The sequence below is a fragment of the Leptodactylus fuscus genome, chromosome 7, assembly GCF_031893055.1.
Source record: "Leptodactylus fuscus isolate aLepFus1 chromosome 7, aLepFus1.hap2, whole genome shotgun sequence".
NCBI classification, from domain to species: Eukaryota; Metazoa; Chordata; class Amphibia; order Anura; family Leptodactylidae; genus Leptodactylus; species Leptodactylus fuscus.
The window spans coordinates 8,654,012-8,666,935 of record NC_134271.1 but is presented as its reverse complement, the minus strand read 5'-3'; the positions used below and the strand labels follow the sequence as shown (position 1 = coordinate 8,666,935).

The 12,924-nt window shown below is 42.0% G+C and overlaps 1 protein-coding gene across 1 annotated transcript in view; it reads left to right on the top strand.

Moving 5' to 3' along the window:
- The window catches only part of OTOG (otogelin), a 51,496-nt gene extending 39,631 nt beyond the window's left edge, over positions 1-11,865 (top strand). The window contains exons 48-55 of the mRNA XM_075283351.1: positions 2,398-2,438; positions 2,554-2,629; positions 3,367-3,545; positions 4,349-4,453; positions 8,356-8,475; positions 9,425-9,470; positions 9,838-9,917; positions 10,845-11,865. Coding sequence (XP_075139452.1) covers positions 2,398-2,438; positions 2,554-2,629; positions 3,367-3,545; positions 4,349-4,453; positions 8,356-8,475; positions 9,425-9,470; positions 9,838-9,917; positions 10,845-11,045 — 848 coding nt within the window. The 3' untranslated portion in view covers positions 11,046-11,865. The remainder of the gene's footprint in view (positions 1-2,397; positions 2,439-2,553; positions 2,630-3,366; positions 3,546-4,348; positions 4,454-8,355; positions 8,476-9,424; positions 9,471-9,837; positions 9,918-10,844) is intronic.
- The last annotated feature ends 1,059 nt before the right edge of the window (positions 11,866-12,924 follow it).

Genomic DNA, 12,924 nt, shown 5'->3' with positions numbered 1-12,924 from the left:
TACAAGAATATAACTACTATAATACTGCTCCTATGTACAAGAATATAACTACTATAATACTACTCCAATGTACAAGAATATAACTACTATAATACAACCTCCTATGTACAAGAATATAACTACTATAATACTACCTCCTATGTACAAGAATATAACTACTATAATACTACTCCTATGTACAAGAATATAACTACTATAATACTGCTCCTATGTACAAGAATATAACTACTATAATACTACTCCAATGTACAAGAATATAACTACTATAATACAACCTCCTATGTACAAGAATATAACTACTATAATACTACTCCTACGTACGAGAATATAACTACTATAATACAACCTCCTATGTACAAGAATATAACTACTATAATACTACTCCTATGTACAAGAATATAACTACTATAATACTACTCCTATGTACAAGAATATAACTACTATAATACTACTCCTATGTACAAGAATATAACTACTATAATACTACTCCTATGTACAAGAATATAACTACTATAATACTGCTCCTATGTACAAGAATATAACTACTATAATACAACCTCCTATGTACAAGAATATAACTACTATAATACTGCTCCTATGTACAAGAATATAACTACTATAATACAACCTCCTATGTACAAGAATGTAACTACTATAATACTGCTCCTATGTACAAGAATATAACTACTATAATACTCCTATATACAAGAATATAACTACTATAATACTGCTCCTATGTACAAGAATATAACTACTATAATACTACTCCTATGTACAAGAATATAACTACTATAATACTGCTCCTATGTACAAGAATATAACTACTATAATACTGCTCCTATGTTCAAGAATATAACTACTATAATACTACTCCTATGTACAAGAATATAACTACTATAATACTGCTCCTATGTACAAGAATATAACTACTATAATACAACCTCCTATGTACAATAATGTAACTACTATAATACTGCTCCTATGTACAAGAATATAACTACTATAATACTCCTATATACAAGAATATAACTACTATAATACTGCTCCTATGTACAAGAATATAACTACTATAATACTACTCCTATGTACAAGAATATAACTACTATAATACTGCTCCTATGTACAAGAATATAACTACTATAATACAACCTCCTATGTACAAGAATATAACTACTATAATACTACTCCTACGTACGAGAATATAACTACTATAATACAACCTCCTATGTACAAGAATATAACTACTATAATACTACTCCTATGTACAAGAATATAACTACTATAATACTACTCCTATGTACAAGAATATAACTACTATAATACTACTCCTATGTACAAGAATATAACTACTATAATACTCCTATGTACAAGAATATAACTACTATAATACTACTCCTATGTACAAGAATATAACTACTATAATACTACTCCTATGTACATGAATATAACTACTATAACTACTATAATACTACCTCCTATGTACAAGAATATAACTACTATAATACTGCTCCTATGTACAAGAATATAACTACTATAATACTACTCCTATGTACAAGAATATAACTACTATAATACTGCTCCTATGTACAAGAATATAACTACTATAATACAACCTCCTATGTACAAGAATATAACTACTATAATACTGCTCCTATGTACAAGAATATAACTACTATAATACAACCTCCTATGTACAAGAATGTAACTACTATAATACTGCTCCTATGTACAAGAATATAACTACTATAATACTCCTATATACAAGAATATAACTACTATAATACTGCTCCTATGTACAAGAATATAACTACTATAATACTGCTCCTATGTTCAAGAATATAACTACTATAATACTACTCCTATGTACAAGAATATAACTACTATAATACTGCTCCTATGTACAAGAATATAACTACTATAATACAACCTCCTATGTACAAGAATATAACTACTATAATACTGCTCCTATGTACAAGAATATAACTACTATAATACAACCTCCTATGTACAATAATGTAACTACTATAATACTGCTCCTATGTACAAGAATATAACTACTATAATACTCATATATAGAAGAATATAACTACTATAATACTGCTCCTATGTACAAGAATATAACTACTATAATACTACTCCTATGTACAAGAATATAACTACTATAATACTGCTCCTATGTACAAGAATATAACTACTGTAATACTACCTCCTATGTACAAGAATATAACTACTATAATAATACTCCTATGTACAAAACTATAGCTACTATAATACTGCCTCCTATCTACATGACTATAACTACTATAATACTACTCCTATCTACATGACTGTAACTACTATAATACTGCCTCTTGTGGCCATAACTAGTACTGTAATCTTTCCTCTTCATCCCTGCAGAATGTTCCTGTGAGAAGGTTCAGAAGCCGGAGTGTAAGGTGGTGAGTTTTGCTTGTTTTTCTTCTCCTCCTGTTAGTTTTTGGTAAGTAGTGGTGTCCTTGTATAGGAGCCGCTGTTTTTTCTGACATTTGTCTTTTTTTTTTAATCTTCTCTCAGGGAGAAAAATTAGAAGTTGATGAAGAATTTGTGAACCCTGTAGCTAACCCATGTAACTGCACGCTGTATAAATGTGGTAAGATTAAGGCGGCGAGCAGGAAGCCTCGTTATATGTCACATATTGGGATTATATATGAGGTCTGCGCCAGGTCCCCCCAGTATGGAGCCGTCTCTGGACATTGCACTTGTGAATGTATTCTTCCTTGTGGCAATAGAGCAGTTGGATTAGTTTTACTAGACCAGAGACTGTAAATCCGCCATACATGTTGTTGACTGTTAAAGTGTAGATGTATAGAGTTTGCTTCTCGTTGACACTTCCTGTGCGACCTGTCAAGGCCACCCCAAGAAATTACTGGGTGGAGGAGAAGGAGTCTCCCTCTCTGCAGGTTTACCACCGACAACAGGGTTTTTTGTGGAGCAGATCATCTACTAAACTATGTTGTATCTAACTCTAATGTTCTCAACTAAAGACTAAGTAAATATTATTTCTAATACAAATAGTATCTCCGTAGTCTCATGGCTGCTCCTCCACAACGTAACAAGACCAATGCCAGGTCATACTGCAGATACATTACACCGCTGTAATAATGTCTCAGAGGGAGTAGGAGCCTTCCCAACCAAATTGCTCACAAAACCATCTGACTTAGCAATTAAAGGGGAATGCACATTGTAAGGTTGGTTCCACCACCTTACAGGGGGGCAGATCACGGTAAGGAGGATGGAAGTCAGACGGGTGGGGTCAATCCTTTGGTAAAGCACCAGAACCGATGCAGCAGGGTTGCCGTCCTAACCTCTTATCTGTTCATCTTGCAGTGAAAGACATGGTGTGTGTGAGTAAAGATTATGGCGTCCTGCGCCCGGGGCAGACCGTGGTACAACACACATCTGAGGGGATTTGTCACTCTTCACACTGTACGTCCGCCATTGACCCCATCACTAAATATCACCAGATTAACGTCTCCTCCCTCAACTGCGCTGCCAAGTGTGAAGCTGTAAGTGGAGCAAACAGTGTATATGATGTACATAGACAGTGGAGCATACAGCGTATATACTGTATATAGACAGTGGAGCCTACAGTGTATTTACTGTACATAGCCAGTGGAGCACACAGCGTATACACTGTATCAAGACAGTGGAACATACAGAGTATGTACTGTACACAGACAGTGGAGCATACAGTGTATATACTGTACACAGACAGTGGAGCATACAGAATATGTACTGTACACAGATAGTTGAACTTACAGAATATGTACTGTACACAGATAGTGGAACATACAGAATATGTACTGTACACAGACAGTAGAGCATATAGTGTATATACTGTACACAGACAGTGGAACATATAGACTGTTTATAGACAGTGGAGCATACAGAATATGTACTGTACATAGACAGCGGAGTACACAGAGTATGCACTGTACACAGACAGTGGAACATATAGTGTATGTACTGCACTAAAATAGTATATATACTGTATATAAACAGTGAAGCATGCAGCGCATAGACTGTACACAGACAGTGGTGCATATAGGCTGTACGCTGATACGCTGGAGCATATGGCGTATATACTACATATAGACAGAAGCTATAACATAGTTCCTGGTTCCCAAGCTGTAATCTGAACATGACTTTCTGACTAGTCGTCAGCAAGGCCTGGGGGCTGTTATGTGGTTGGCAAGGCCTGGGGGCTGTTATGTGGTTGTGTAATACAACCTGGGGGATATGACGGGCGTGGGATGCCAGGGTCTGAGAGTCAGTAATGGAAGATCATTCTTGTCTGTTTCTATCTCAGAATCAGCTGTATGAGCCGCCACAAGATGTAACACGATGCTGCGGGCGCTGTAGGAATGTGTCATGTGTCCAGACCTTGCTGAATGGTACAGTTCTCACTCATGTGGTGAGTACAGTGTGGACCATACCAACCCATGTGCAGGGGTTAGGCTGTGTTACTCTTTTCTCTTCTGGGACCTTGAAAGAAGAGCGGATATACCCTGCACCTTCCCTGATATGTGCACTAGTATACAGAGAGGATCAGGCAGTATGTGGTACAGCAATTCCAGAGTGGCCAATCCCAGTATGTACTGGTCAGCAACTACCAAATGTGTTCCAACAAGTGACCGATCATGGACCCCAAGGCTTAGAAGTGCGACTGTGATACCATTGGATAGAAAGGTGTCTGTACACACAGGACATCACAGCTTGCTGAAGTCTAGTGGGGTCCAGACCTGGAGGGGTCGATAAGGGAAGCTACACAAAATCGGACAGGAGGGGTTTGATGTTACGGCTGATCAAGGTAGATCTTTGTTAGACCATTTAGTTGGTCCTTCAGCTGATGTGTAAACCCTTCAATCCTCTTGCAAGTATACATAAAGTCAATTACCCTGATATTACTCATCCTGCATCTGGGTCCATGTCTTCTGTATTTCTTCTACAGCACCATAACACTTTCATAGCGTTGGCCGGGTACCCTATTGGTCTACTGACCCAATGGTGACTTGTAGCTCTGACTAGTTAGATCACAGCGGCCTAACTTCCTCCTCTGAGATCCCAGGCACTTCTTGGTCTTCTACTAATCATTACAACAGAAGAGAGCGCCCCCCTGTGGTAGGGTGATACCACTGCATAGGTTATACTTCAGGTTCAGAACTAATAGGAGGTGACGCTATGTAACAGGATCAGCTACAAAGTTACAATACCAACACCCATCGTCCTTGATCCATAGTCTGGTCTCTATGTAACTCATCCCACTATACGGAAATGTTTGTGACATCATAAGTCATATGAGTACATCTGACCCAACCCAGGAGCCAAAAATAAAATTTGTCAATGTAATACAGGGCCACGAAGAGTCTAGGGAGAGTCCAGAGTGCCAATGAGAAGACGAGGAAGGCTACAAGGCATCCAATTCTGTACTGAGTTAGAAATGACACCCGGAGTCTCATCTGTCCAGAACACTCTAGAATTGTAGTCTTGTCATTTGTAGGTCGAATGTCATGGCTGTGAGATGAGATCAGTGAGATATGAGCAGTGGGTGCTACTAAATGTGTCTTCTTTGGAGATGAGTGAGCCAGATTTACTATGAATTTTCCAAAAGTTTTTGGGTTCAACTGAACCTGATACTTTTGAGGTTCACACCCCAATAATCGCAATTATACGTTTTAGTCTTTTCAGACCCCAGAGCATAATAAGCAGAGGCCAAGGGGAAGTGTGGAAACTTAATAGACACTCGACTCCCTTGCAGTCTTCTTTGGTCATCCTACGGCCCCCTGGGTCAGGCTCTACATGTCTCTTATATAAAGGTGTTAGATATTCTAAGCATGGAAGTCAATGAACTGTAGGCACAACCACAATGGGAGTGAACATCCATAGTGGACCCCACAGTCTTGTTCACAACCACCCTAAAGCAAGAGAGAGGTAGAGAACACCACATATAACTTGAAGTTTGAAGATATTACAAAGTTAAACTCCTTGTTGTCTTTAGAACTTGATCTCTTGTATTTTCTCTGCTTCTAGAACTTGTTCTCTTGTATTTTCTCCTCTTCTACAACTTGTTCTCCTGTATTTTCTCCGCTTCTAGAACTTGTTCTCTTGTATTTTCTCTGCTTCTAGAACTTGTTCTCCTGTATTTTCTCCGCTTCCAGAACTTGTTCTTTTGTATTTTCTCCGCTTCTAGAACTTGTTCTCATATATATATATTTTTCCCCGCTTCTAGAACTTGTTCTCTTGTGTTTTCCCCACTTCTAGAACTTGATCTCTTGGATTTTCTACGCCTCTGGAACTTGCTCTCTCATATTTTCTCTTCCTCTACAATTTATCGTGTATGTCCTCTACCTCTAGAATTTGTTCTCTTAGATGTCCTCTGCCTTTCGAACCTGTTTTCTTGTTTTCCCCTGCTTCTAGAACTTGTATGTCTTCTGTCTGTAGATCTTGTCCTCTAGGATGGCTACTGCTTGTAGGATTTGTTCTTTTTTATGTCTGCCACGTCTAGAATGTGTCCTCTTGTATTTCTGCTGCCTCTAGATTTTGTTCTCTTGTATGTCTGCTGCTTCTCGAACGTGTTTTGAGGTATTTTCCCCTTCTTCTACAACTTGTGTTCTTACATGTCTGCTACTTTTAGAACTTGTTTGCTTGTGACTCAACTAACAACACATAACACAGTGGCCGAGATGTACCAATTGTTAGAGAGTGTGAATCTAGACCAGATTTATCTGCCAGATCTGGAGCATCATTACACTGTCTAGTCTACGTTTACACCACCTTTTAGTTGTTTGACTTTAAGCCAGAGTATTATGACAATTGTTTTCTTTTTTTGCCACATCTTGATGCGTTTAAACCACGCCCACCTCCCTGAGAGGCCACACCTACATGTCTAGCTAGTCGGAATAATTTAATCTTGGAGAAGATGTGCCACAGACGCTCCACATTGTACCAAGATTAGCCAAGATCTCCTTAAGAGTTTACATTTTACACATATATGCCAAAGTCTGGTCGGAAATTTGTATCATTCTTATTTCTGTGTCTTCTCCCTCTAGAACTCCAAGAACTCGGCCCCATCTCATTGTGTGTCCTCTTCCACTAGCATTCATTATTCTATCTATCTAGAATTCTAGTTGTAGTTTCCCCTCGGACATCCATTAGGGCTATGGTTGGGTCATCACTCTTGTGTCTCTTGGTGTCTTTCCTCTCTTGTATTCTCTCCTGATTTATCTCCTCCCTATTTTCTTTCCTCCTGATGTCTCCTCTTTCTGGGTTCTTCTTTCTTGATGTCTCTGGCATCTGGTGTTTTCTTTCAATTAATTTTTCATCTCTGGTCCTCTCCTGATTTTTCTGATCCATATGATATTCTCACCATCTCGTGTTCCTGTTTTCTTCTTTGTTGATGTCCCTCTCCTCTTAATTTATCTTGACTCTGTGTCCTTCCCTTTTAATGTCTCTTGTTTCTGGGGACTTCTCTATTGGTGTTTCTTGCCTCTATTGTGTTCTCTTTTGATTTATCTTACCTTTGTGGTCTTTTCTCGTGATGTCTCTTGCCTCCATGTTCTTCTCCTTTGATGTCTCTTGCATCTGTTTTCTTCTTGTTTGAATTCTCTTTCTTCTGTGTTTAATCTCTTGTTGCTTCTTGCCTCTGTGGTCTTCTCTCTTAATGTCTTTTACCTGTATGGTCTTCTCTCTTCATGTGATGTCTCTTGCCTCCATGGTCTTCTCTCTTGATGTTTCTTGCCTCCATGGTCTCCTATCTCGATGCTTCTTGACTCCACTGGCTCATCTCTTGATGCCTCCATGGTCTTCTCTCTTGATGTTTCTTGCCTCCAAGGTCTCCTATCTCAATGCTCCTTGACTCCACTAGTTCATCTCTTGATGCCTGTATAGTATTCTCTCTTGATGTTTCTTGCCTCCATGGTCTCCTATCTCGATGCTTCTTGACTGCACAGGCTCATCTCTTGATGTCTCTATGGTCTTCTCTCTTGATGTTTCTTGCCTCCATGGTCTCCTATCTCAATGCTTCTTGACTCCACTAGCTCATCTCTTGATGCCTCTCTGGTCTTCTCTCTCGACTCCTTCGGTTTTCTTTTTCAATGCTCTAAATCTAGTGGATCCCTAGAAGAACTATGGCTGTTCTTTCACCTATGACTAGTAACCATTGAGCACATTGTATCCTCGGCCCAGTATTTCTGTCGCACCCTGCCGTGCTCTCAGAGATAAGAACTTCTGTAAGAGTTTGGTAAGGAACTGGTGGTTGTCTTTCTTGTTGTCTTCTTTCTTGTTTACATTTTGTGCATCCTGTTTTTTCCACTATAGCCCGGTTCTACCTGGATTTCTAAGTGTGTCAGATATGACTGTACAGACACACCCGTAGGACCAGTGTTAGTCACATCCGCCATCAGCTGCCCCCCATTTAATGAGACAGAGTGCATCAAGGTCAGTGTCTGCTCCCTAATGTGCTGCTTGCTGTAGATCTAGTGGCCTCTTATACTAACGCCTGTAGCACTGCTGCTGGAGACAAGACAGCCTGAACCTTTAGTAGGTGGTGCAGTCTCGCCTCTGCTATTCTGCTTGGAGTGGGTTGGGTGCATTTCTGCTTTAAGTAAGAAGGATTCCCATGCAATAACATGGAAGTAAAATCAGGGTAGAGGCGGTGGCTTTTGACCACGGAACTGAACCTGGACTGGATCTGTACTACAAATATAAGACCGTAGGCACTTACTGAACTTCGGCCAGACCTCCATAGGATAAGGACCAGGGGCTGCACCATGAAGGAGGCCAAGGCTCTGTACCCGAGTCCTGGAGTATTAAGCCCAGCTGCCAGCTCTCCCCTGACCGCACAGCTGCAGTAGAGAAGATCATGTTTTTCTGCTCTGCCCCCCCAGTGGCACATTAAATGGAAACTATCGTAAGTAATGTGAACCTTAGAAGAGTGACTGGATTTCAGATGCGTGCATCGATTCTCCATGCTCGCTCATTATGTGGTTTAGTGTACAGCGGCCTTTCCTCACCCATTTTGGGTCACTGTGCCGAGGGTGGGCTGTGATCATTTCCCTCTGGTCTTATGATCATTTACTTTGTGGCAGGATCATCGCGGTGAATATAAAGGGGATGGGGGGGTCATCCACTATTAACATGCCCTCCCCCCAGAGTTTAGTATCAGTTGCTTGCTAATATTAATGATAGTTTCCTTTTAATGACTTGCGGCTCATTGTATGGCTCATGTGTTGCATTTTCCTGCTTTAACCATCTACACATGTAGCAAACTTCAACTTGACATTTATGTCACTGGTCAGATAAGAAGGCGCACCCCGCTGCTGTAGATGATGTAGTCTCTAGTCTCAGGGCCTTTTCACCTCTTCTAATTTGCCTCCATTTCTTCCAGATGGGAGGATATGTTGTGTCGTTCTTAGACGGATGCTGTAAAACATGTAAGTACAGAATATTTGACGGCTCTTACAGTCTGATCCGGGCACAGTAGTTGTGACCACCTTCTTCAGACATTGTCTCATCTGTGCCGTCTTTGCATACAGCGGTGGTCTCTGACTGATCTTGCTGGGAAAGCTAAAGGTAGGAGACCACAAGTATAGAATATAATAAGTCTCCCGAGTACACACAGTGCCGCCATGGTCCTGCATCCAGGACCTCTTTAGAGCTGTAAGGATCTTAAGGATGAGAGCGGTGCTTTCATCATAGTGGAGCCAAGATGATGTCTAATATAACGTACCGACATTGCAATGACCGGTCCACAGCACAAAACCAGAAAAAACCCCAAAGATTTACTTTTATTGTTTCTAGGCAAGGAAGATGGAAAGTTTTGTAAGAGAGTCACCGTGCGGATGACAATCAGGAAGAATGACTGCAGAAGTAACACTCCGGTAAGTGGCTCTACTCTGTGTAGTTGCACTCATGTTATTGGTGCTCTGTGTAGTTGCACTCATGTTAGTGGTGCTCTACAATCTGTAACCATCCACCATTTAGCAGCCACAGTTTTCAGCCTTCCTACAATGTTTGTTACACAATTTAGATGTGAAGGTTTTACATAAATTTCGGCAGAATTTCCAAGATATGAGTGTGACCCTTGCTACAGGAAATATCCAACATGTTAGGAGTTGCAAGTTTACAACTCCCAGGAAGAAGTATTCCCTGAAATGTCCCAAAAACAGATTAGGTTACTATTTTGCAAGTAAACAACTACCTATTACCCAACACTATTTTGTAGTGTGGAATCTAAGACCCCCTCCCCCAATGGTTTTACTAGAGCCCGCTGCAAGGCAGGGTAGACTTGACATCTCAGGATCCAGGTCATGAAGCCAAGGAGTATAAGACAACAGGTGCTCTAGAAGGAAGAATAACAAAACCAGTTACCAATAGGAGGACAAAGGGAGTAGCAGGAGAGTCATGAGTATCAGCAGAGAGTCAAAGTCCAAGCCAAAGTTGAATCCAAGGAGTAAAAGCCAAATCCAAGTCAGAAGCCAAGGGAGTAAAGCAGAAGAATAAGCCAGGAGTCAGAACCAGGAGATCAGTAGGAAACAAGTCTTCTCTCAGCAGAGAAGGAGCCCAAGTGCTCCAGACAATCACAGGCACAAGACGGAGCTCCAGCAAGGCTCAAATACCCGCCTGTTCTTCTTTGGTTGGGTCTGCACCTTTAAGTTCTGACAACCTTACAGACCAAAGCAGAGTTTATTTGCTGGTCACCTTAAGGTGACTATAAATAGGAGGTTTTTGACAATAGGGAGCAGATTTGTTTATTTATCCGAACCCATTGATAAAACGGTGACCAAATATCCTCCCTATCGCTGCAGGTGAACATAGTGTCCTGTGACGGGAAGTGTCCATCTGCAAGTATCTACAACTACAACATCAACACGTATGCGCGGTTCTGTAAGTGCTGCCGCGAGCTGGGGCTGCAGAGGCGAGTCGTGCAGTTATATTGCAGCGGAAATTCTACCTGGGTCAATTATTCCATTCAGGAGCCAACAGACTGTTCCTGCCAGTGGTCCTGAGGGCCACGTGACACCACGCCAATAAAATGGAGGTTCAGTGCGGTTGATAATTATCCTCACTATAAAGCTATAGTCACATCCCCCACCCCAGGCCAAGAAAAAGTGCCAAAAAGATGTGTCTCTTGCCACAGAAGATTTGGTTTCTCATGTTAGGTTGTCAGTGACAGGTCCATGAGGTTCATTCCAAGCAGCATCCGTCTGGAGGAGCAGAGTTTAGTGCAGCACTCAGGCATCTGTTACTGGGGCACGGACCCCCTGCTTGTAATGTCATCCTAGATATAGCTGCTCAGGTCACCTTCACCCTCAGGTCACTCATACTAAGGACTGGTCATACCATGCCGGCAAGTGATCTGCAATATATTCATACAGGTAGCGAGCCTGGATTTTCTGTCATTACCAGAGATTCTTATCCTCCATACCAAGGGTGAGGTGGCTCTCCTGGCAGCTCCAGATTCCAGATCTGTTCTGGTATTGGTGGGTATCCTTCCTTGACTCCTCCATGTTGGCGTGGGACTTATCTGTAACCTGCAGGTGGCAGTCTATGCAGAGCTCTGGAATATGGAGCCCCAGGGTTCAATATGACTTCTATACAAAATCACATGTACTTGGAAACCTACACGCAGTCCATAGCAAGACTTTGGCCCTGAGTGCCAGCGAGCGGTCAGTGGACTTGTCTCTGCACACCTTGTTGATCCCATCAGTTGACTTGCTGCAGACTCATTCGTAAGTATGCACTGCTGCCGAACGCCTGAAGAGCTGACAAATACACAGCGACGCTGCGTCTACTGCTCAATGTGAACAACACTGACAATAAAATGAGATACCCTGAAGTTGTCTGCTTATTCATAGTTGCTTCATTTGGAAACTTTATATGCTGTTGGATACGGAATAAACACATCTGCGACGCTTGTGTCCCGATAACACTACAGGCCGCCACAGATGCCCCAATAACACTACAGGTCGCCACAGATGCCCCAATAACAGTACAGGCCACCACAGTCGTCCCAATAACAGTACAGGCCGCCACAGACATCCCAATAACACTACAGGCTGCCATAGTCCCAATAACAATACAGGCCACCACAGTCATCCCAATAACACTACAGGCCACCACAGACATCACAATAACACTACAGGCCGCCACAGATGCCCCAATAACAGTACAGGCCACCACAGACGTCCCAATAACACTACAGGCCGCCGAGATTCCTAATAACAGTACAGGCCACCACAGTCATCCCAATAACAGTACAGGCCGCCACAGATGTCCCAATAACACTACAGGCCGCCACAGACATCCCAATAACACTACAGGCCCCACAGACATCCCAATAACACTACAGGCCGCCATAGTCGTCCCAATAACAATACAGGCCGCCACAGTCATCCCAATAACACTACAGGCCGCCACAGACATCCCAATAACACTACAGGCCGCCACAGATGCCCCAATAACAGTACAGGCTGCCACAGACGTCCCAATAACAGTACAGGCCGCCACAGACGTCCCAATAACAGTACAGGCCGCCACAGACGTCCCAATAACAGTACAGGCTGGACACAGACCTTCCAATAACAGTACAGGCCGCCACAGATGCCCCAATAACAGTACAGGCCGCCACAGATGCCCCAATAACAGTACAGGCCGCCACAGACATCCCAATAACACTACAGGCCGCCACAGATGCCCCAATAACAGTACAGGCTGCCACAGACGTCCCAATAACAGTACAGGCCGCCACAGACGTCCCAATAACAGTACCGGCCGCCACAGACGTCCTAATAACAGTACAGGCCGGACACAGACCTTCCAATAACAGTACAGGCCGCCACAGATGCCCCAATAACAGTGCAGGCTGCCACAGATGCCCCAATAACA